At 30.3% G+C, this 23,709-nt stretch overlaps 3 protein-coding genes across 3 annotated transcripts; 1 reads left to right on the top strand and 2 right to left on the bottom strand.

The window, feature by feature from the left end:
• Window positions 1-1,063: 1,063 nt before the first annotated feature.
• Window positions 1,064-2,462, bottom strand: LOC125807858 (probable inactive patatin-like protein 9). The gene is made up of 2 exons (XM_049487597.1): window positions 1,520-2,462; window positions 1,064-1,282 (listed from the first exon to the last, which is right to left on the bottom strand). The coding sequence occupies exons 1-2, from the start codon at window positions 2,447-2,449 to the stop codon at window positions 1,064-1,066; spliced, it is 1,149 nt and encodes a 382-aa protein (XP_049343554.1). The 5' UTR covers window positions 2,450-2,462.
• Window positions 2,463-12,977: 10,515 nt separating this feature from the next.
• Window positions 12,978-13,478, bottom strand: LOC125807812 (protein AGENET DOMAIN (AGD)-CONTAINING P1-like). Its single transcript, XM_049487543.1, has one exon. The coding sequence runs from the start codon at window positions 13,476-13,478 to the stop codon at window positions 12,978-12,980; it is 501 nt and encodes a 166-aa protein (XP_049343500.1).
• Window positions 13,479-16,802: 3,324 nt separating this feature from the next.
• On the top strand, window positions 16,803-22,453 carry LOC125807650 (ent-copalyl diphosphate synthase 1-like). Its single transcript, XM_049487385.1, has 15 exons — window positions 16,803-16,997; window positions 17,437-17,514; window positions 17,598-17,686; window positions 17,846-18,149; window positions 18,269-18,452; window positions 18,819-19,033; window positions 19,119-19,239; window positions 19,412-19,524; window positions 19,728-19,954; window positions 20,072-20,187; window positions 20,819-20,917; window positions 21,110-21,343; window positions 21,440-21,551; window positions 21,624-21,815; window positions 22,194-22,453. Exons 1-15 carry the CDS (start codon window positions 16,898-16,900, stop codon window positions 22,440-22,442), a joined length of 2,433 nt encoding a protein of 810 aa, XP_049343342.1. The 5' UTR covers window positions 16,803-16,897; the 3' UTR covers window positions 22,443-22,453.
• The last annotated feature ends 1,256 nt before the right edge of the window (window positions 22,454-23,709 follow it).

The following is a 23,709-nucleotide window of genomic DNA, read 5'->3' as shown; positions in this document are numbered from 1 at the left end:
GTTCAATCAATAAACTCCTTCCCAACATTCTAAAGAGCAGAGCAAACGTATTGGGGACAATATAAAAACACTTTAAGATACAATATTCACCTCTCATGAGACTATATTCACTTATTTTTAGTACATTGAAATTCTTTTGCTCATGAAGATATTGTTCAAAAGAGGCTTTTTTATGCTGGCAAACGAGAAAAAAAATGTGAAATTTGTTCATATTGTATAAGAACGAACCACTAAGTAGAAGAAGCTTGTCAAGTTTCAAAATCGCCTGATGCTCTAAAAATTATTTCTTAGCAAATTCACAAATTTTGATGCTTTGAAGAACTACATAAGCATGATCCTGGGAAAACCTACGGTAAAACTCAATATTGTATTTAAGTTTGGAAAGAAAATAATTTAGTTATGGAAATAAATATGATTAGAATCCAAGTAGGACTCAACTGTTGATATTCTATTTTTTTTCTTTTTTATAATTATTGTTATTTTATTAAAATAAGTTACTATGGTTAAATTTCATTAAAAGTACCTGATGGTGTAGAAATTTCATACACCGACGGTGCACAAAACTTAAACTCTAATTAATTAATATATTAGCGAGATTTTAGGCAACTAATAGTAATAAGTTTACAGAAAGAAAAAATAACCATGTGCTTGCAAATGTGCAATTTTAATTAATTCCATCAGCTGTACGTAATAGTTAGCGCATCAGAATATAAGTTTAAAATACTTAACTTCAGGACATGTTAGTAATGTTTTAGTACAATGCGTATATTATTTTTGTTAGCTGATACATAGTTGTATTTTATTTATAATTCCTGCATATATATATATATCCTCATTTGATACGATCCATTAAGACAAAAGAGAGTTTATGTAAAATATTACAGTAGTCAGTAGACACTAAGCTAGTACTCTATTATTAAAATGTGACCACTAATATTCTACTCGAACATCAAGATGATTAAGACGTAACACGACAACGGTTTTAAACTAATCTCGAGTCTAGCACTAAACAGAAGGGACAAAAAGTGAATTATCAAACAAATAAGAAGACAATGAATATGACTTAACGTCCGTTTATGAGGGGGTTCACGTTAGTTTCCTTGCAAGGACTTGGCGGCAAACTACTCTTCACAAGTCGTTGTACGAAGCTTCCGATTCGTTGTCTGTTAGTTTCCGTCAATAACCGCTTACCGCCAAAAGGCAACGACTCTACCACTCTTTCTTCCAACACCTCCTCCTCTGTCGGTCTCGGACCCACTCCTCCACTTGTGTAGCCGTTTGCCTGTGCATAAACGCCACTCCGTTAATAGCACTGACTCTAATTACCAAATTAGTAGCTAATTAGTTATCCAGCTAAACTACAATTTGTGTTGTGTTATTTTAGACAAATTTAACATTGCTAAACTCTTTATTAACAATGCCAATGATGGATTAGTGTCTAGTTAATAAAAAAGATATGAGTAATTTATTTAAGTGATCAACTACTCAAAAAGAGTGAAATCTCACTAGATAAAATTACCTGAATTCTGACGTAGTCATTAGGATTCCAGCAGAACGCATTGCCGAGAATTTGGTCAACGGTTTCAGATACGCCGTCGACAACGATACCGACGACGGAAGATGGAGAGCAGTAGCCGTCATTACGGAGTTTCATGATTGACTGGGGACTTAACGGACCGTTACCTAGAGAGAGAACTAACAGGTCATCAACGCTAGTCACCGAAGGAAAATCTCGTTTGTTGTGTAAAACATGAGTTACCGCCGCGGCGGCTGGGTTGTTCATCACGAGACCGCCGTCTACGGCGGAGCAAGAGGTTTTTCCGTCGACAGAATTTAACTGAAACGGCTTAAACATTGACGGATTTGCTGACGTGGCGCGGCAAACTTTCCAGAGCTCGAAATCAAAGCTAGTAGACTCCGTCGCATCAGCTCGGGAGAAAACGAAGGGAGCTGAGCTTTTGAGGTCAAAGCAAGGAACAAGTATAGGCTTACACGTGTCCCTTAGCGTCATCACTTTCCCGTCCTCTCTTATGAAAGCTTCCTTCAATACCTTATCCATACTCTTCCCTGAATACCTCCTTTTCCGGGGGAAAACACCGACGTTCTTCGCCTTAAACAGCCGTGTCTGGTTTACGGTTACGAATTTCACAGCATCCTTCGCGGTGAATATCGGACGTCCATCGCCTGCGTCAGCAACAAGCATTGCGGCAAAAACCGCTCCAATGCCGGTACCAGCTATAATGTCAAAGTAGTCCGAAACTCGAGCGTGAGGATCTCCGGTTTTGGAACAGATCTGGTCTTCTAGATGAATCAACCCAGCACCGCAAACAATGCCGGTTGTTCCACCACCGTCAATGGTGAGAATACGTGTTTTCTTCTGTTCGTACTGGTACAACCATTTCTGCTCGAGTTTAGAGAAGATCTCCATCGTCACCTTATCAAGCTCCATTTCAGATACAGTAAATCAACAGTACCAAAATGGCAAAACTAGTTTCTATTGATTATCAAGGCAATGGGAAAAAGTAAAAATGGAGTGTGGATAACAACGAATAGATGCCAGATGTACTCTATATATGCAGAATAGTAATGGAGAAATCCGTGAAAGGTACAACAAGAAAAAGCTCACTATTTCGTTTGAAGAGGCATTTATGATGGGCAGTTGTATATGTATGAGTTCCACTTACTTGAAATAGTAGTAACAGTTTTAGTGCAGTGTGTGTTTCCTCTCTGAAAGTAGAAATCAGAGAAGTAGAGCAGTAGTAGTTATAGGGAAGCACTACTCTGTATTCCATTTTTCTTTTTATTTATTTTTGCAATAGACCAAAAATAATGACAGAGGAAATGCAACATTGAAAGAAACTTTAAATACATCTAGTTGAAACTACGCCATGGTAAATATAAATTTAATTTTAAAATACTCAAGTGTTTTACTAGCTCATCTTTAATTAAATACCTTGACTGAATAAACATTTTTTTAATGATGTAAAATTTCATGTGTTAAAGCTTGGATAATTATGGAAGTAAATATTAATATTTCTTGATTATATTGTGTTTTGAAACAAAGCAAAAATGTAAAACGTCATTACTTATTTTTAAATGGAGAAAGTATTTAATGAGGTTGGAACGAGTGCTCATTAATCATAGTTAAATTCTACTCATTAATCATAGTTAAATTCTACTCATTAACGAGTGCTCATTTATTTAGTTTAATTTACGTCAATTGAGAAAAACAATAATAATAAATTATTTCTATTCACTAGATATTTCTTGAGAATTGAACACTATTAAAAAATAATTTTTTTTTTTATTAATATAAAGACCTCATTGGAGAAAATATTATTTTTATCTTGAATTTCCAAACCTCAGTGGATAAATTTTTACCTCATAATTAATTGTAAAATCGATTTTTTAATGCTAAAAGAGTAAATTTCTTTAGGTCTTCAAAATTCAAGACCTCATAATTAGGAAGTCTAGTGTACCTAAAATATTTTCATTTTAAACTTCGTACTCAATTAAAGTATGTTATCGATAATAAAACGATAGAATAACTCTATAAAGATAACCAATTATGGTTGTACTCAATTAAAGTATGTTATTGCTAAATAAAATGGCTGAGTAACTCTATAAAGGATTACCGATTATGGGAAGAGAGATTATCTTTTATATGTGACATGTTTAAGATTATAAAATTAAATAATATTTTGATATATTTTTTATTTAATTATCATAATAAAACTCTAAAGTTCTTTTTACTTTATTAAACAATATTCAAGTTAAAATAGAACAAATAAATTTAAATGAGGGAGTATTACTATTTTTATTCACAAATCAGTAAATTTTAACTATAATTACAATGTTGATGCGTCAATATTATTTATTTATTTGTCCCTATATATATATTTCTTACAATTGTGAGTAGCATAGCCAGCTACTTTGCTATTTTTAAATACAATAAAACAAAAAGTTTTATGCATGCCTTCCGTTCAGTTACGGGTCACGTTTTAACAGTACATTGGACCCTCTAGACATTTTAAATTTATAATGTTGGGATTCTTGATTTCTAGGCTAACTCCTACCAAACTCACTTTTTAATGTGTAAATACGCGGATTTAAAATTCTAATTTTTATTTATCTTAAATACTTTGAATGGACGGTTCATTTTATTCTACGAGTCATAACATATGATTCGTTATCTAGGTTTTTCATTACATATATATAGTATTTGCATCGAAATTATTGAATTCAGCTAAACCTTATTTTAAACAATAGATTTGTCTCAACCTCGAATGTTAAATTAATTATATAGTGTTCCTATTATTAGATCAGCTTAAATGGAGGGACAAAATAGTGATCGGACGTTCTAGTATTTTATAAGTCTAATGATATTTCGAAACCATAAAATATAAATCTTGGATCAGTCTCTACTGATGGGAAGACAAAGAAGAAGACATGTGTGTTTATATATATGGGATCACAAGATTTTGGATTATAGTTATGTCTTAGTCAAAAAATTGCATGTCTTCTGGAAAATTATGAGTTGGTAACCCACTGATCCAAAAAAATAGGAATAAATGGATAATTAATTGATCGAAATTTGATGTGGATTTCTTGAACTCAACTAGTTTTTTTTTTTTTTCTGGAATAAATTCTAATGTGTTTCAATCTACACAAGACTAAAGTTACTCCGTAGATCTATGCCTGGCTATTCGTCTTCCATAAGAAAAAAAATGTTGTTTTTCTTTGACGATAACAACACCCACAAAATATATTGATAATTAATGAATAAGTTTTTAGCTGTTATTAATGGCTACAGCCTACAGCCTACCTACACATAACTAATTTATATATTTGTACAATGGAGAAAAAAAGATTTGAATTATGGTGGTGATATTCAAATATACACTACGTTTTGCCCACAACGATGCTTATTAGTACTAAAACAAATAAGAGTAGGTAGTTATTACTAGTTAATAGCTAGGGCGGGAAGTCCAGTAGCAAATTAAAGAGATAATAATTGAGAACAAGTACAAATTTTATTAAGAGGCCCTTTTTTTGTTTGCTAGCAATCACTTAAGACTGTGGTTGTTTCCCTTTGAAAAGCTTCAACCGGAGAAGCATATGGAAGTCCACTCCAACCGCCGGAATTGTACACTGTACGTTCCGCCAATCACAGTTGTGCTGCAGAAATAAAAAACAACACTAGTACTAGTAATACTCATCCATCCAGAAGACCATAACTTGAATGGACGTCCATAATGTTTGAGTGAAATATTAGTGCGTTCCCTTTTTCCTTTATTTATTACATCTTCGACTTGGGCCATTTTTGCTGGAGATCCACTTCACTACGCTAATGGTCTGGGCCTGCCAACTCCAAATCACCATTTCAATTTAAGAATACAAAAATTATTTACATCATATCTATAACAACGAACAAACACTCTCTTTTTTTATCGATAAATATTTTCTCAACATAAAAAGGCACAAAAATAGAAACACCTCTCTCTTCCTTCAAGGCTACAAGCTAAGGGATCGAATTATTTCTTCAGAAAAATAACATAACTAAGCCTAGCAATGTATGAAACGTGTACATTAAATGAACGTTGAGCCTCACTAAAATGAAAATTGTTACAAAGCCATGCAAGTCTAGGCTTACCAACTAGAGCATAACATATACATATATATATATATATATATATATACATATACTATATCTTTTTAAGATTGCCATTTAGATTGTGTTTCTATTTTAAAAAATTGTGCAAATGTATAGCTCCGGACCTGACACAAGCTAGCTAGCTTGTAAAGTTTTAGAATCATGAGCCCTAACGTTTCTTACTACATTTTTTAATTTAAAATCATGGTCTAAAAGTAGAGCTGTCAATATGGGCTAGCCCACCCCATTCGGGCTAATCCATACATGCTTTGACATTTTACGAGTCCGGTCGGGCTAGCCCATTTTTGGTGTGAACCAGAAAACGGTCGGCCCAACCCACAAGTACGTGGGCTACAGGCTTGCCAGGCCAGCCCACATTTTTTAAAATTATATATTTTTTTATAATTATTAAAATAAATTATAAATTATAATTTAAAAATATTATCATAAATATCGACAAAACAATTTACATCATGTTAATGTTACTACTTGTTAATCAAATCCACAAATAAAATTATCTTTATAATATATATTAAGGTTTTTTCAAATAAAAGTATAAATATATAAATAGAATTATTAACCTAATTGTTTTGTCACATTAAAACACAAAAATGTGACAATATTCCAACAATAAAAAAGTTAAAAATAAACTCCTTAAAAAAATCATGAAACTTATGGCGTATCTAACACATCATGAAATTTATGGTGTATCCAACACTTCATGATCATCTTCATCAAGCATATCTGAATCAGCTTGTGGCAAGGTTGTGTTAACATCTTCATTTTCATTTGCAATTTATATGCGGTTTCAATTAGTTAAATATTAAATAGATTTTGAGTTTGGATTCTCTTTAATTTTAAATTTTAATATTATATTATATTTTTTAAATTATTTTTATTTGGCCCACGGGCCGGCCCTACCTATATTTCTCAAGCCCCACAAATCAGCAGACTTATTCAGGCGGGGCTAAAAAGTCCTTTCTTAAATGGGCTCCAAAAATCTTTGCCCAACCCTATTAAATCCCGGGTTAAGCCAGGCTAGCCCAACAGGCCTAGCCCATTTTGACGGCTCTATCTAAAAGGTCCACAGATTGCATAAGAATACAAAATTAAAGGAGGATCATTCACTAAATAATTGCCCTAAAAAAACAAATGACAAAAATTTTCCAAATATTATTTTTTTGATATGGATCCCGTGTCATGTAAAGAAATAAAAAACTTAGACGTAACTCAACCTCGGAAATTGAACTGATTATATATCATCCACAACTATCTAGGAAAACCAATTCCACATTTCATAATGTTCGTTAGACAACTAATCAATGTAGAAATGTTTTATAGTCGATTAGATGCTATCTGATCAAAATAAGCCTCCTTGCATGATACATAAACAAACTCGTACAAGTTATACTAATAGTTTTAAAGGGAAGAACCTTTTATTATTCGCATCAATAATAATTATATGAATTCATATATATGAGGTGGGCAAAAAAACAAAAAATATGGCCTTTGGAGCATCAACTGAAATAAGGAAAGGCATCAAAGTTTATTTGAAAGATTACAAATTCACGTTAGATGCCATGACTATTTTCTTTCTATCTTTGGTTTGCACCATTTTGTTTTATTATTTGCATAAATTATACTTCATTCAATTCTTCACCAGGAGTATTTTCTTTATAATATGTCGGATTAGTTTGATTTATTCTTATCATTCGATTCCGTACTGACCAATTAACAAAAAAATGAACCAATTCGGCATATAAATATATTATATATTTTTAAAAATATATTAAGAAATTATTTGTAATAGAATTATATAGTACATTCATTTTTATATAGTTTAAATAATGCTTGATTTAAGCATGTATTGTCAATTTCATATCAAGTGTTGTTGTAATGTGTCAATTTCTTTATTCTTCCATACTTATATGTCAAGATCAATATATTAAACTCTTAACATTCTTGAGATAATGTATTATTTATAATTTTTTAAATTAAAGAAATCATTTCATTAAAGAAATCTTTTGTTAAATTATTTAAATTTGGTTAAACTTGAAAACGTATACGTATATCATTTAAAAAATGACTAGTATTTGACCAATAAAATAACTATCATGTGTATTTATAAATATTATCCCACAAGAATATTTTAATAGATCATATGTTGGTTAATTTGTCAATTATAATATATATATATATATATTGACTTATTAAATTTCTATCTGCAACTCTTTGATAAAATAAGTATATAAAAATGAAATTGATCTTTAATCGATACCACCTACTGCACCAACTCAATCATTGTTTTGAAGGTTTGAACAAACTAGAATGCAAAAATTATATATGTACTACATAAAAAAGCTTCCAAATTGCATAAATTTAAACTGGCGTAATAACCAACGAAATTTTGCGAACCACATCGAATATACCTAAATAAGTCGACAATTTGCTGACAATTAATTTTTTCATGAGCAGACAATTGAAATAATCAAGCATATTGACAAATAAAATAGACTATAATATGGTATTATCTTTGTGGGCTGTGGCCATATGCGCAACAAGCCATCCTCAAAGCAGTCAGTGTTGGTTGTAGCCATGTAGTATATAGTGACTGTGGTACAAGTTCAATAGAATCCAACATCTTTTACACTTCAATATTACTAAAAATTTTAAAAGTTGAATGAAATTTTGAATTAATATTTGACCCAACGTTACCTTTTTATAATTCTCGAAAAAAATGGAGGACTTCATGTATACTATAACATCATGAGATTATAAATAGCTTAATGTTAAAAGTAACAAGAAGCTAGTTGTCATATTGAATAGTATATAATTAAGTTCTACTTATAATGTTTTGGAGTGTTTGGTACTATGACATCATATCCTTTCAGTGTTTAGTTAAGCTATTTTAGCTTAAATACAAGTGTAACAGTACAAAAATGAGCCTCGTATAAATCAAACCAACTTGAATCATCTAGAACTAAGAATTTCAAAAGTTGTGTGGGCAAAAATTTAAGTTTGAATATAGGTATATATATTAATTTCCTGAAATCCATCATTCATAAACAGTAAAATTGAAAAGAAAAAGAATCTCATGTCAATTGAGCCGATATATGGTTTAATGTTAACCAGTGGAATTTGATTGGTGGACAGATATGATGGCCACAAAATCCTTAGTCTTTGGTGGTTTTCGTCTTGGCGTACTCCGCATAATCAAAAAGATAATATTCACTACTGTTTACTACATTATATTGATGGGCTTGGGCTACGCCTCATTATTAATCTTTCTCAAACTCTTTTAAATTAGGACAAATTACAGAAATCACATTCACCCACATATAATTCAATACTAATACATACACATCCGATCAATTTTAGTACGTGTCATGTAACACTCAATTATGGAAAAATAGCTTTTTTCAATAATTGAGTCGTTAACGTGTTTTAAATCGTTGTATATTATGATTTGTTGATTCAGACAATTTGAATACTCATAATGTAGGATTCATTTAAGAAAAAATATTTTTTATTAGAAATTTCTTAAATAATCAACATGTCTAATTAAGAATGATTTGTCCTAACACATATATTCTTAGTCGTCCTTATTAATTTGTTCGTTTTAATAATTACATATTCGCTACTCAATGACCTAATTAATTTTGATAAACATTAAGAGAAACTGTTTTTTATAAAAAAAAGAAAGAGTAAACTACATAAATCCCACTAGTTTAGTACCTAATTACTATGATTCAAGATAGTTTCAATAATTACATCCTATACCATATTTTGTCCGTCGGATACATGTATCATTACTTATCAGATACATGTATCTGACGGTTTGAATTAAAGAGATACATATTTTAATATTTTAAATTAAATGTGTGTAACTGATTTCCTTAAATAAAGGAGTAATTTAGGCTTAATTAACAACTCTAATTGAAAATACAGATTCATTAACATATCAACACTAACAAATCTTCCTAAAATAACGAAATCCTAAAACCATAATAATTCTCTAATTCAAAACTTCTTCTTCTTGGCAACAATTCTTTTTTTGCTTCTTGCGTTTGATTTTTTTTCCTTTTCATAATGGTCAATATCACCGTAGAAATCAATGGAATACTTCTCAAGGATAATGCTACTTTCCATGATATCATTGAAGGTATTTTCAAGCAACTACAAATCGATTGTAGTCGCAATGTTTGAGACTAAATTTTGGAAAATCTACTTCAGTTTTTGACCTATTCCAATTATCCGACCTTCCCTGCAAATCATGTTTCTATGGGAGGAGAATGAACCTCTAGACAAGATATGGTTCTTATACAGAGGATTGTTAGTTTCACCTCTTATAATTATGTATTGATGTATTTCTGACAAGATATAGTGTGTGATATGAAATTAGTCGCAATGTTCTAGAGATCAGATACAATGTTGAAGACAATTCGACTCCAATTGAGATGAGAATGAAGTTTATGAAATTAAAAAGACGTAAATATGAATTTGGATTTTTTCCATTATGCATAACGATTACAAAGAAAATATTGAATGTAGCCATAATGGTGAAATGACTTTTGAGTTGGATACATCAATTAATGCTAATTTATGTATGAAACATTGTTTTGTATATCTTTTTTTCTTCAAATACATGATGTAAGCTATTTACGTTGCTTTGGTTATCTTTTTTTCTTCAGATACATGATCTAAACTATTTTTGAATATAATGAATAAACACTATGTTAAGCATTCATATAAGTGCTCTGAATTGATTGATCTGAGATCTTGTTCAAATACATTATAACTTAATGAATGCTTCTTGTGATATGTTTTGTTTAAGTACATCAGATAGACACACAATTTCGATAGATACATGATAATAAATAACTATTTAATATTTCAGATACACTATCGACCTTGTTAGATATGTTGTTGATTATTGTTTCTAAATTTTGTTTATAATAAGATACATTTTTTTTTACGTCAGATACACATCTATTTTTGTCGTTCATATACATGAGAAGGGTAGTAGCTCATATAATTGATGTGGTCTGTTAGATACACTGTTAATTCTCTAAACTAGTTAATATGAATTTTAAGTTAGATACATTGTAATCTGTTATTTTTTTGCTTAGAAAAAATAATTTTTGATAGTTTCAGATATACTATTTATCATATTAGATACATATATATTAAACATTTATAGAATACATATAACATCATGCTTAGATACACGAAATAATCATATCAGATACGCATCACTGTCATGTATATGTATAGATACATTGAATGAAACATTAAATATATGAAATAAAAACTAAGATACATAAGATGAATTGTATGACCATATACATGACATATATATTGCCACTAAAATAATATATTGGTGGGGGAGAGGGGTGGGGATAGATAATTTACGGAGGAGGGTGGGGGGGGGGGGGTTGATGAGAGAGAAAGATATTTGGACCATTAATTTTAATTTTTAAAATGTAAAGATAATTAAGTAATTCTAGTTTTAAAGGATTTGTGTATCTAATTATATTTTTAAAAATATATGGTATAAAATATTAAAAGTGGTAATATATGTAATTGTTTAAAAGTAGAGGTAATATTAATATATATAGTAGGGATGTATGTCTAGTTAGGTAGTTTTTCCAAAAAAAAAATCTTATTTTTTGACTTGAATTTGAGATATTTGATTTAGGAGGAAGATTTTACTCACCCAGCACCACATCCGCTAGTGGTCCTTGTCAGATTGTTAACATGACTCATTTTACTGCTCATTTTGCTGTTGAGAAATGACAAGACTAATAGAAAAAGCGATAATATCAATACCATATTACTGTGATGGTGGAGTCATGAATTTTATTATAGCAATGTAAAATATGAAAAGTAAATATACAAAAAAAATAAAATCAATATATATATATTAATTACTATTTACAATCATTTATATATAATATAATTTTTCATAAAAAAATAAAATAAAAATGAACCTTCGGAGCCTATCGGAATCCGCTCCAAATTCGGATGTGTGCGCGATTTAAGCCGATAAGCAGATGATGGAAAAATGTTGGTTCTTGGGATTCTTGATTTTGGAGGTGATTGATTAATATCTTATCATCTCGCAATATACACTAGTTTTATTTACTTTATTATTAACGATTGAATATTGTTATATACTTGTGGAATAGCATGAAACATTAATTAATTCCTTAGATCATCAAATATTAAGTAGTCTTCTGGACTTCTGGTATTTAATTTTGGTGTATTTGAATTGAAAGTAAATATTGAGTACTTGTCCAATAGTGCAGGGAAAAGTACACAAAATTCAGTTTTTAGGACCCTATTTAAATAATAGTTGAATTTATAAGGTTTTTAAAGTTTAGCCTTCTCAAAATTAAAATTGTAGAATTATTGAGGTTGAAAATCGTAGATTTGAAATTTTAAACTTTAGCCCTTTAAATTTGGGAGTTCGTAATCAGAAAAATAATAATGTTACCTTCATTTCAAAATATATATACAAATATAATGATGTTTGACTGACACACTTATTTTACAAAAGAAATATTTTTCTATTTTTTTAATATTACATAACTATTTAATTATCTTATTAAAGGTGTATAATAAAAAGTTTAAAATAAAATTATTTTTAAATAAATAAGTATATATGTTATTCTTTTTTATATAAACAAAAAATAATATATTATATAAAATAGGATGAAAAAAGTACTTCATTTTGTTTTTACTCTGTATAGCTATATTGTACGTAAGTAATTTTAAAAACAGCTTCTTCTTTTTAATTTGCCTGAGAAATGGCATTAGAAGTGTGGCCTAGTTAATAAAATAATGATCAAGTGAATTACATTGATAACCACAACATCTCACGTTTAAAATCCATTCAGGCCTTACTATAGAGTATAGACATGGTCATTTGACAATCACTTCAATTTTTTGTGAATCACTCATTTTAACAACTCTCAATGTAAATGTTAAAAACATATGGTCTGAAGGCCATTAAGGCTAATAAAATGTAGCATTCAGTTCTCGAGTCTATTTTTGTTTGTTATAAATTGTGAGATTGAAGCTTGTAAATTTGAGTTTTTAAAATTGAAGTTGTGTTTGGATATGCATTTTACTCGATTAATAAATTAAAGTTTTTTGTTAATGAAAATTCCAAAAATGTGTGAGAAGTTAGAAAATATTTGAAGACAACTAATTCCCAAAATGTTTTATATATTGAAGATTGAAATAACATATGAACATACATAGTAATAATATATTGCGACTAAACTGGAAATGACAATAGAATGACAAAATGTATATATCCTTAACCTAGTAAAGGAACTATCCAGTTGCCATCAGACCATTCTTGATGAACCCTCAACTTATCAATAGAATAGGCAACGGTATCCGCTGTAGTAGGAAAATAGACGTAGTACTTTTGTTCAACTTTCCTAGTGATTACACCGAACCACCATCCCTCATTGTCATACACATCAACGATCTCGTAGATTTTCATTTCATGTGGAATATCAGGTGGAATAGGACGGACCTCATAGACACTTACTAATTCCTCTAGTGGCGCCGTTTCATTATTATTCACCAGAGTTCTGTATTTGACTTTGTAATGATAAGCACCAACAGGATGAACAATAGTTGCAAGGTAGTAAGAACCTATATAGCCTTCTACTTGACTTGCAACTTCAATGTCATCATTAATTTGAAATATTGTTGTTTGCTGGTCCTTATATGCCGTCTCACTAATGTTATCTGAGATAACATCAATTATTAATTTGTGATTTTTGTCTGCATCATTTGGTTCTGCCATTGAAATTGATTGAGAGAAAAAAATAAAATAAGAGATCAATTTAAGGTTTTTTTTTTTTGAAAGAGCTACTCCAAAAACCTATGACGAAAGATTAGTTTTTATAACCAAATTTTACTTGATGGTCAAAAAGATATTTATGGAAAAAGTCTAAAAAATACTCCCAAAATCTATGACTAGAGATTAGATTTTTATGATGAAACATGGTCAAACAAATATTTAAGGATTTTTTTTAAAAAAAGTACCCTAAAATCTATGATTGAAGATTAATTTTTTATGATCAAATTTTACTTGATGGTCAAAAAGATATTTAAGGAAAAAAACTAAAAATACTCCCAAAAATTTAGGACTAAAAATCATTTTTTTTATCATCAAGTTTTATTTCATGATCAAAAGATATTTGTGGTCAATATTTTAATTACTGTGATTGGACCAGATTTGTATGGTCAAATTTTATTTCATGTCCAAATAGATATTTAAAATGAAAATTTTGAAAAATTACTTCCAAAATTTATTACTAAAAATCATTTTTTATTATCAAGTTATATTACTTCTTGGTCAAACAAATATTTAAGATTTTTTTTTTTTAAAAAAAGAACTCCTAAAATTTATAAGGAAAGTTCAATTTTAATGACCAAATTTTACTTGAGGAAGTTTTTTGAAAACTACTCCAAAATGGCAAAATCTATGAATGAATATCAAAACTATAAGATTGAATTTTACTTCATGGCAAATATTTATTTAAGGAAATATTTTAAAAATTACTCCCAAAATTTATGATTTTAGATCACATTTTTTTATGATCAAATAGATATTTAGAGAATTTTTTAAAAAATAACTTCCAAAATCAACGATTAAAGATTAAATTTTTTATGATCAAACTTTACTTCATGACCAAACAAATATTTAAGAATTTTTTTTAAAAAAAATACTTTCAAAACTCATGATCAAAGGTTGGAGTAATTATAATAAATTATTTTTTTTGATGATTAATTTTCAAAAACTACTAGCAAAATTTATGACTGAAGATTATATTTTTAAAATCTTATTAAATTTTATAGTCAAACAAATATTTAAGGAAAAACTTTAAAAACTACTTTCAAAATTTATGATCAAATAAATATTTTAAAAAATAAGTTAAAAACTATGTTCAAAATCTACCAGTAAAAATATTTCAGGAAAAAAAAAATTTACTTTCAAAATTTATGAGCAAAGAATATTTAAAGAAAATCTTTAAAAATTGTTGAATATCATTTTTTTAAAATCATAATAAATTTTATGGTCAAACTAATATTTAAGGAAAATCTTTAAGAATTACTTTCCAAACTACGGTCAAAGATATATTTAATAAAAATTACTTTAAAACCACTTTCAAAATCTATGATCAAAGAAATATTTTAAAAAATAAATTAAAAAAATTATTTTTAGAATCTATGGGTAAAAGAACATTTCAGGAAAAAAGATTAAATTTATGAGCAAAGTATATTTAAGGAAAATCTTTAAAAACTAGAATAATTGAAAATCATATTAAATTTTGTAGTCAAAGAAATATTTAAGGAAAAACTTTAAAAATTACTTTCAAAAGCTATGGTCAAATAAATATTTAATAAAAATAACTTTAAAAATGTATAGATAAAAGAAGAAAATAAATAAATAAAGGAAAATGTTTAAAATGTATTTGAAAAAGGTATGGTCAAAGTCAGGGGCGGCTGGTAAGGCTTAAAAAAAAGTCTTTTGCCTTATAGGGGCCCCATTTTTTAGTTAATTAGGTAAGACTAAATTAAAAAAAAAAATATTAGAACTAAGACAATAAATGCAAAGGCCCCATTTTTTAGTTAATTAGGAAGGATTAAATTTTAAAAAAGAAATTGTTAGAACCAAGACAATAAATGCAAAACGGCTCAATGAAGTGATAGTATGATAGATATGACTATGACTTTTTGACTTTTCAATAAAAAATTGTGTAATTTTTTTTTTTTAATGTACAAGTTTATCTTTTTTTTTAACCTTATTTTTTTTCTAATTTTCTTTTTATATATTCTATCCTCCTCCCTTCTATTTCTTCTCACTTTCTTTTTTCTAATCTTACATTTCTCTCTTATTCAAAGCTTAAAAATTTACTCGTTCTATTGATAGTTTATATTTTAAATTTGGAGAAAACTATATTGCAGCAGCCCGATTCATTTTTGGAAATCAAGTCTTCATAGCTTTTGAATTCGGTAATATCATTCTAATTTCTAATATTATTTTTGTTTTGTGTCTTATGTTTATTATATTTTTTATTTGATATTGTAAATAGTGTTTTAAAATATTTGGTAGATTTTGATGTCGCTATAGATCAATTAAGAGGTTTAGTTTCTTTTTTTAAAACATATAGAGAAGAAGGATTTACAAGTACTATGATTTCGGCTAAGGAAATTACATTAGAGATGAATATAGAACCTGTATTTCGTAAGAAATGTGTAATTTATAGAAAAAAACAATTTGATGAGAATGTTGATAATGAAATCACAAGATTTCTTGAAGAATCATTTAGAGTTGATTACTTCTTATATATAGTAGACCAAGCCATCTTTTTACTTCAAAATAGATTTGAACAATTTGAAGTATATGAAAATATTTTTGGTTTTCTATTTAGTGGGAAGAAATTGAGATCATTAGATGATGAGAATTTGAAAAAATATTGTCTTAAACTTGAATGTTCCTTAAAACATAATACTCACTCCGATATTGACGGTTTAGACTTATTTTTTGAATTAAAAGTGTTAAGGGAAATCATAAAAGTAGAAGACAATACTCTAATTGAGATACTCAATCAAATAAAAAGACTTGATTCTTTTCCAAATGCTTACATTGCTTATAGAATAATGTTAACAATTCCCGTAACAGTTGCCTCAGCTGAAAGAAGTTTTTCAAAATTAAAAATAATAAAATATTATTTAAGATCGATAATGTCTCAAGAAAGATTGAGTGGTTTGGCTATATTATCGATTGAAAAAGAATTATTAGAAGAGATTGACTACACAAAAATTATTAACAACTTTGCATCTCAAAAAACTAGAAAAATAGATTTAAAATAAAAATATTTATAATTTTTTTTTTAAGGCCTCTAGTTTGATTTTGGTCTTAGGCCACCAACAGGTTTGAGCCGCCCCTGGTCAAAGTGGTAAGTATTTGGATTTGATCCTAATGTACCAACTAAGGGCATATCTCGTGAAGTCATTTCTGTCTTGTTTCTTTTCCTCTCCCCCTCCCCCTCCCTCTCCCTCTATATATATAAATCCTCTTAACTCTTTTTCATTCCTCAATCCTCATCATCATAACAAACAAAAAATATATCATCATTACTAATTGGCTTTTTATTACTCTAGTATAATTATAATTAGTTTTTCTGATCAACAGATTAAAAAACAAGTTTAAACATGTCGATCTCAGCTTCTTTTTTGAGATTTAGCCTCACTGCTCACTATCAACCTCCTCCTTCTTCTTCTCCAGCAAATCAACCTTTCAAATTCCTTAAAAGTAAGCTTTTCTTTTCTACTTTCTACTCTGCTCCTTCTTCTAAAATTCTTTAATTGACACATAAAAAAGTAAGTAGCTTTTGAGTCGTTTTCAACTTTACTACTAGCTAGTGACAGATGCACAATTTTTATCATCTCTTATATATATATAGATTAAAAATAATTTAAAAACTTTTTTATTATTTCTCTATCAAAAATCAGGATTAATTTAACTTAGCGTTTCGTTTGGAAATGTTTTCAATTTCATGTCCAAATCAATTTTAAAATTCAAAATCTATAGCCATCTCTGTTCTTTTTTGTTTTGTTTGATGCATGAGTAAGATGTCCTTAGCGGAATTTTTAAGGCATGATTTTTTCATACATGTGGCGTGAATAAAATGTCCATAGCAGAGTTTTTTTAATGGATGCTTTTTTTTTGTTTTTGTTTTTGTTTTATACAGGCAACAGATCTTCTGGAGAACATGTTGAATTCAATCGAATTTCGCAATGTAATGCTGTTTCTAGACGTCGTACAAAAGGTGATATAGTAATTTTCATGCTTTCTAAACGATTTTTATAAGAATATTTATGAACTTTTCACACCAAAAAAATAAAAATGCAGACTACAAAGAGGTGCAAAATGGTTCGTTGCCGGTTATCAAGTGGGACGACATCGCAGAGGAAGTGGACGTGGAAACACACACACTTGAGGTTGTTGTTAAGCCAAAATAGAAACTTTTTAATTAACTGTGCACTTTTATTATAATAAAACGCTAGCTTTTAAAGGTGTTTCAGACCTAATTTTAAGGTGTTTAATTAATCAACATCACATAATTGACTTTTTATTGTGTGTGTGTATGTATGTAAAAGGTGTACGATCCATCATCCAACAAGGAACATATCGATGCTGTTCGGTCGATGCTAGGATCGATGGGAGACGGAGAAATAAGCGTCTCGGCATATGACACAGCATGGGTTGCCATGGTGAAAGATGTGAAGGGAACTGAAACTCCTCAGTTCCCTTCAAGTGTTGAATGGATTGCGAACAATCAGTTGCCTGATGGTTCATGGGGTGACAGATCCATTTTTTTGGTTTATGATCGTGTCATCAACACATTGGCTTGTGTTATTGCCTTGAAGTCATGGAACTTGCATCCTGACAAGACTCTACTTGGTAATGTTTCAATCTTAATTTTTATTACATATATCGAATGTGTCAAGTATATTACTAAAGGCGTAGTAGAGTTTCGCGATGTAATGATGATTGACTAACAATTTCGTATGTGATTATAGGAATGTCGTTTATGAGAGAGAATTTGAGCAGGATTGGTGATGAGAATGCAGAGCACATGCCTATAGGCTTTGAAGTGGCATTTCCTTCACTCATTGAGATTGCTAAAAAATTAGGCTTAGATTTTCCTTATGATTCTCCCGTCTTGCAAGACATCTATGCCAGAAGACAACTAAAGCTCACAAGGTAATCATACCTATACTTCCTATATGTAGCTACTCTTCTTTCACTTTATATATATGATATACATTATTTCTCGTTTTTGTTTTTCACTTGGTATCTAGTATTCATATTGAAACATGACTAAATCTGAATTAGGAAATAACACATTAATTTTATATGGAGAGGAGAGGGTTTCCATTACAAGAAAAAGTAGCTCATGAATTTATTATCTTTCATGCTTCTCATTATGAATAAAAACATATCTAATCCTTCTTCAGATTTTAGTAGGGTAGTTTTGGATACAAAAGTGGAAGTACTTTTACTTTCTTTAGCTTGTATGTGGATGTGAGTAATGATAACGTAACGTGTGCGTGCCAATGTACATAATAGGATACCAAAGGACATTATGCACAAAGTCCCCACAACTTTACTCCACAGTTTGGAAGGAATGACAGATTTGGACTGGCAAAAGTTGCTTCAATTTCAGTGCACTGATGGCTCTTTTCTCTTCTCTCCATCTTCCACTGCCTTTGCACTTATGCAAACTCAAGATCATAATTGCCTCAATTATCTCAAAAATGCTGTCCACAATTTCAACGGCGGAGGTATATAATTTTTTTAAAAAATATTACTACTATATATTATATTACTTGTAATATTGATGTTCAAATCGACTTATATGTTCTACAGTTCCTAATGTGTATCCTGTGGACTTGTTTGAACATATTTGGACCGTTGATCGGTTGCAAAGGCTTGGAATTTCTCGATATTTTGAGCCAGAAATAAAAGAGTGCATTGATTACGTTAGCAGGTACTTTTAAAAACAAGTTGAGGAATTTGTGGACTGTGATGGTTTATCGTTTCCTCTAAGTAGGAGTATCCATTTTTATTTTTATTTTTGGTTTCTTGTGCTAGTATTATTATTTTTTTAATATTGTGCTAGTGGAATATAATAATAGTACTCCATGTTTTTGTTTTTAAAGATATTGGACAAATGAAGGAATCTGCTGGGCTAGAAATTCCCCAGTTCAAGACATTGATGACACGGCCATGGCTTTTAGACTTTTGCGCTTGCATGGCTACGTGGTCTCTGCTGGTTAGTAATTATCTACTTCCCTACCATAGACCCCTTTGGCTTTAGTATTTTATTTTTTTAAAAAATTATGTTTTAAACTAAAGTTGTATTCAAATTTATTTATAAAATTAGTTAGAAAACAAATACATACTTGTGAAACAAAAGTATATGCTAGCTATTGTACTCATGATACATAATGTACTGTACTTGTTTTTTTTTGTCAGACGTATTCAAACATTTTGAGAGCAAAGGTGAATTTTTCTGCTTCGTGGGGCAATCAAATCAAGCAGTGACAGGAATGTATAATCTTTATAGGGCATCTCATGTAATGTTCTCAGGAGAGAAAATACTTGAAAATGCCAGAATATTCACCTCTAATTATCTAAGAGAAAAACGAGCTCAAAATCAACTGCTAGACAAGTGGATCATTACTAAAGATTTACCTGGAGAGGTACCTATATATAGCAATTGAACTTATTATCTCTATCTAAAAGGTTTTTTTTTTTCTTCTTCTTTTTATTCATCACATTCATTTGTTTGATCTTCTACAACATTATATATCTTACAGGTGGGATATGCATTAGATGTGCCATGGTATGCTAGCCTGCCCAGGCTAGAAACAAGGTTCTTTTTAGAACATTATGGTGGTGAAGATGACGTGTGGATTGGCAAAACATTGTATAGGTACTTTTTACATGCGATTGATAAATATATTAATTTTACACAACAACCTTTTCTTGCACAAAGATAATATATGAATGGAGAGAATTTAATGTGTTACACAATCATATGGAGTAACTTTTACACTGTTGCAATAAATGATAAAATAAAAACAAAAAATGTTGTTTTAATTCTTAAAAGGTGGTAGCAGCTAGCCTAGCGATGTTATATATTTAGTAATTGGAGCCCCACCATATATAGTTGCAAAAGACGGCAGACACACCTTATGTCTGTCTCTCTGTTTGTTTGGTTTCGTTTCACTATCAAATTAAATGAACACTCATCAATGATTGATTTCTCTTTCAACAAATGCTACAATTGAATACAACCAATAAATTACCCTGAGAAATGGTGGGACCTTGCAAAGATATATAAGGACAATTGGGAAAAATCAAGTTTCTTGTTTCCAAAACAACAAGCGTTAATAAATTGACACTAAACATTGGATACTGATGTGCTTTGTCGTCAGACTTCACTACACCTCCACGTTAGCCAATACAATCAAATCATTTTGACCTCTCGAATGTACTAATTATTTTTCCTTTTGTTTGAAATCTGCTAGCTAGGTAGGTACTGATAATTTTATTTGATACAGGATGCCATTTGTTAACAATAGCCTATACCTGGAGCTAGCGAAATCGGACTATAACAATTGCCAAGCTTTGCACCAGTTCGAGTGGAGAAGAATTCGCAAGTAAGTTACCAATTTTATAAGTCATGACAAAAGTATTAAAATTACTACTCTATTAATTAAAGTGAACTTGCCAGCTATAAAAGAAAAAGGATGGGGTTAATAACAACACGCGCGCTAAATTACTTAATTAGTAGAGTAAGTAGTGTTTATATATATGTAAAGTATGTAAAGTACATGGGCGGGCACATGCAGGTGGTACTACGAATGCGGGTTAGGAGAGTTTGGAGTAAGCGAGAAAAGGTTGCTGGTGACGTACTATTTAGGCAGTGCTAGTATATTTGAGGCTGAAAGGTCGACCGAGCGAATGGCTTGGGTCAAAACCGCAGCTCTTATGGACTGTGTGAGGTCTCATTTTGGTTGCCAACAAGAGGACAAGGCTGCCTTTCTTCGCGAATTCACACAGTCTAGCACCACTCTGAATTCCAGGTAACAATCATGCACTATATATTTTGATCACACATAAAGAGTATTATATTATATGTTGTGATGATTGATGAATGGCAATGGCAATGGCAATGACAGGTACAGCACAGAACAGAGGCTCGTCGGGGTTATTCTTGGAACCCTAAACCATCTCTCACTGAGTGCCTTGCTGACACATGGCAGAGACATCCATCACTACTTGCGTCATGCTGTAAGTACTGGGTGTAGTATAACTATATATATGCTGCTTTATTACATGACTAATTTTTGTCTATGGCTATAGTGGGAAAATTGGCTGCTGACAGTAGGAGAAGGATGTGATGAAGGAGCTGCTCAACTCATAATTCGCACGTTAAATTTGTGCAGTGTTCACTGGGTATCGGAGGAGATATTCTTGTCCCATCCAACTTACCAAAGGCTACTGGAAATCACCAATACAGTTTCTCAACGACTCCGTCTCTTTCAACTCTACAAGGTTTTATATTTTTCATTCTACTTTATTTTTTTAGCACTTGAGTATTTAGAAAACACTCTCCATCTCTTAGCTATAACGTAACTCTATTTGCTGCAAAATTACTTTAAGATGATAGAAAAATAAAGCCCTTTTATTAAAAAAACAACAAAAGAAATATAACTTTGTATCTTATAAATAAAAACATAATTAAAAGTTAGGCCTCCAATTTATTTTTTACTTTAATTAGGGACACTAATTAGTTTGAGGTGTATACTCGTACATATATATCTTTTTATCATACATTCTTATAGTAGCCACTTTTTATTTTCTTTTCCTGGACAAAGTCCAAAGAGATAAATATATATAGCATTTGCCTAATATTTTGTCCTGTAATTTCAGGGACAAAATGCAGACAGCCAAAGCAGTGAAAAGCAGGAGGTAGGAATGTTGACTTTTAGTGAGGAAATAGAAGGCGACATGCAACAGCTAGCAGAGCTCGTGCTATCTGAATCTGATGGTTCGAAATTGGATGCCAATATCAAAGAGACTTTTCTTACTGTTGCCAAAACCTTTTACTACTCAGCTTATTGTGATACTAGAACAATTAACTTTCACATAGCCAAAGTGCTATTTGAAAGAGTAGTTTAATTATTTCATCACATGTACATTAATTCCTTCAGTTATAGTTAGGGTACGTAAGGTATCAGGAATATATTATGTATGTGATAGAAATAGAAGGAAATTGTTGTGATGAAAACGTTGACTGGAAATATACTTCTTGGGATCGGAGGTGTTAGCGCTTTAATTTATTGAGTAATATAATACTCCTTTGCTTTAAATTTATTTGTCTTACTTTATCTTTTAATTTATTTCCCTCTTTCCTTTATTATGCTTCAATTTATTTATCTTACTTTATTTTCAAAAGAATGTCTCTTTCCTTTATTATTATGATCTTACAAATCCTTACAATTTGTTTATAGAAAATAATTTATTTATTTTTGAAGTTAGAAAACATTTGCACCCTACCAAACATACCCTATGTTTTGGCCTAAAAAGATACGACACTGATGGGGTGGATGGTGAAAGAGCTTGTTGATCTGGCCTGTATCTCTGGATTATCTGCTGCTAGATAAATATTCGACAATGTAGGGCAGGCAAAGTGATTAAAAGATGAGGTAAATCAAAACAGTGAGATATTGTTTCCCATTTAGGACAAGCAAGAGCCAATTTGACAAGACACATTTCAAACTCCTTCCCACCTGTCTCGACCTTCTTTTGCATCATACTCCACACCTATTGCAAAATATTTATCTGTCTCAAAATAAGTATCGTTTTATCTAATAAATGTAGATATAATTTACTAAGTTACTCATACTAGTTAGATAGTGTTTCTTGAGAATTAATCACCATGGAGAAGAAATCAATAGTTCTTTAATATAAAGGTGCATGTAGTTGGAAACAATTAATACTTTGTCTTGAAATATTAAAGCAACACTTATTTTAGGAATACCTTTTTTTAAAAAAAATATTAAAGCAAAACAATTAATCATGCTGCAACAAGTTAGATGACACTAACTATGATTATTGTACTTCAGGTTGAATTGAATAGTACTGACTTCAGTTCTAATAAGCAGTCTAAATTGATGCATGGTAACGGTATATCGAATGCGGGGTTGGCAAGTTTGAATCGTCTCAGTTTATGTAATACTATTTGTCTAATCACTGAGGCGGGTGGGGTTGGTAAGTTTGAAGCGTCGATATATAGAATATTTTTTTTTACCCTTCCTAGGAGTTCCACCCCTTTTTCTCCCTTGGTGACTCGAACTCACAACCTTCGAGTTGAAAGTGAAGGGTGCTTACCATCCGAGCAATTCCCTCTCGTCGTCGATATATAGAATACAATTTAGAGTGTAGC

This window comes from Solanum verrucosum, unplaced genomic scaffold (assembly GCF_900185275.1).
Source record: "Solanum verrucosum unplaced genomic scaffold, falcon-dt-bn FXZP01000183.1, whole genome shotgun sequence".
Lineage (NCBI taxonomy): Eukaryota > Viridiplantae > Streptophyta > Magnoliopsida > Solanales > Solanaceae > Solanum > Solanum verrucosum.
This window is presented reverse-complemented; position numbering and strand designations above follow the sequence as displayed.

What these genes read in the sequence shown, in the direction of transcription:
- LOC125807858 (XM_049487597.1), bottom strand. Translation starts at nt 2,449, where the DNA reads ATGGAGCTTGATAAGGTGACGATGGAGATCTTCTCTAAACTCGAGCAG. An exon ending in ATGACTACGTCAGAATTCAG is followed by an intron (nt 1,283 to 1,519) that starts GTAATTTTATCT and finishes GTTTATGCACAG; the next exon opens with GCAAACGGCTACACAAGTGG.
- LOC125807812 (XM_049487543.1), bottom strand. Translation starts at nt 13,478, where the DNA reads ATGGCAGAACCAAATGATGCAGACAAAAATCACAAATTAATAATTGAT.
- LOC125807650 (XM_049487385.1), top strand. Translation starts at nt 16,898, where the DNA reads ATGTCGATCTCAGCTTCTTTTTTGAGATTTAGCCTCACTGCTCACTAT. An exon ending in CCACAATTTCAACGGCGGAG is followed by an intron (nt 19,034 to 19,118) that starts GTATATAATTTT and finishes TATGTTCTACAG; the next exon opens with TTCCTAATGTGTATCCTGTG. An exon ending in GAGTGGAGAAGAATTCGCAA is followed by an intron (nt 20,918 to 21,109) that starts GTAAGTTACCAA and finishes GGGCACATGCAG; the next exon opens with GTGGTACTACGAATGCGGGT.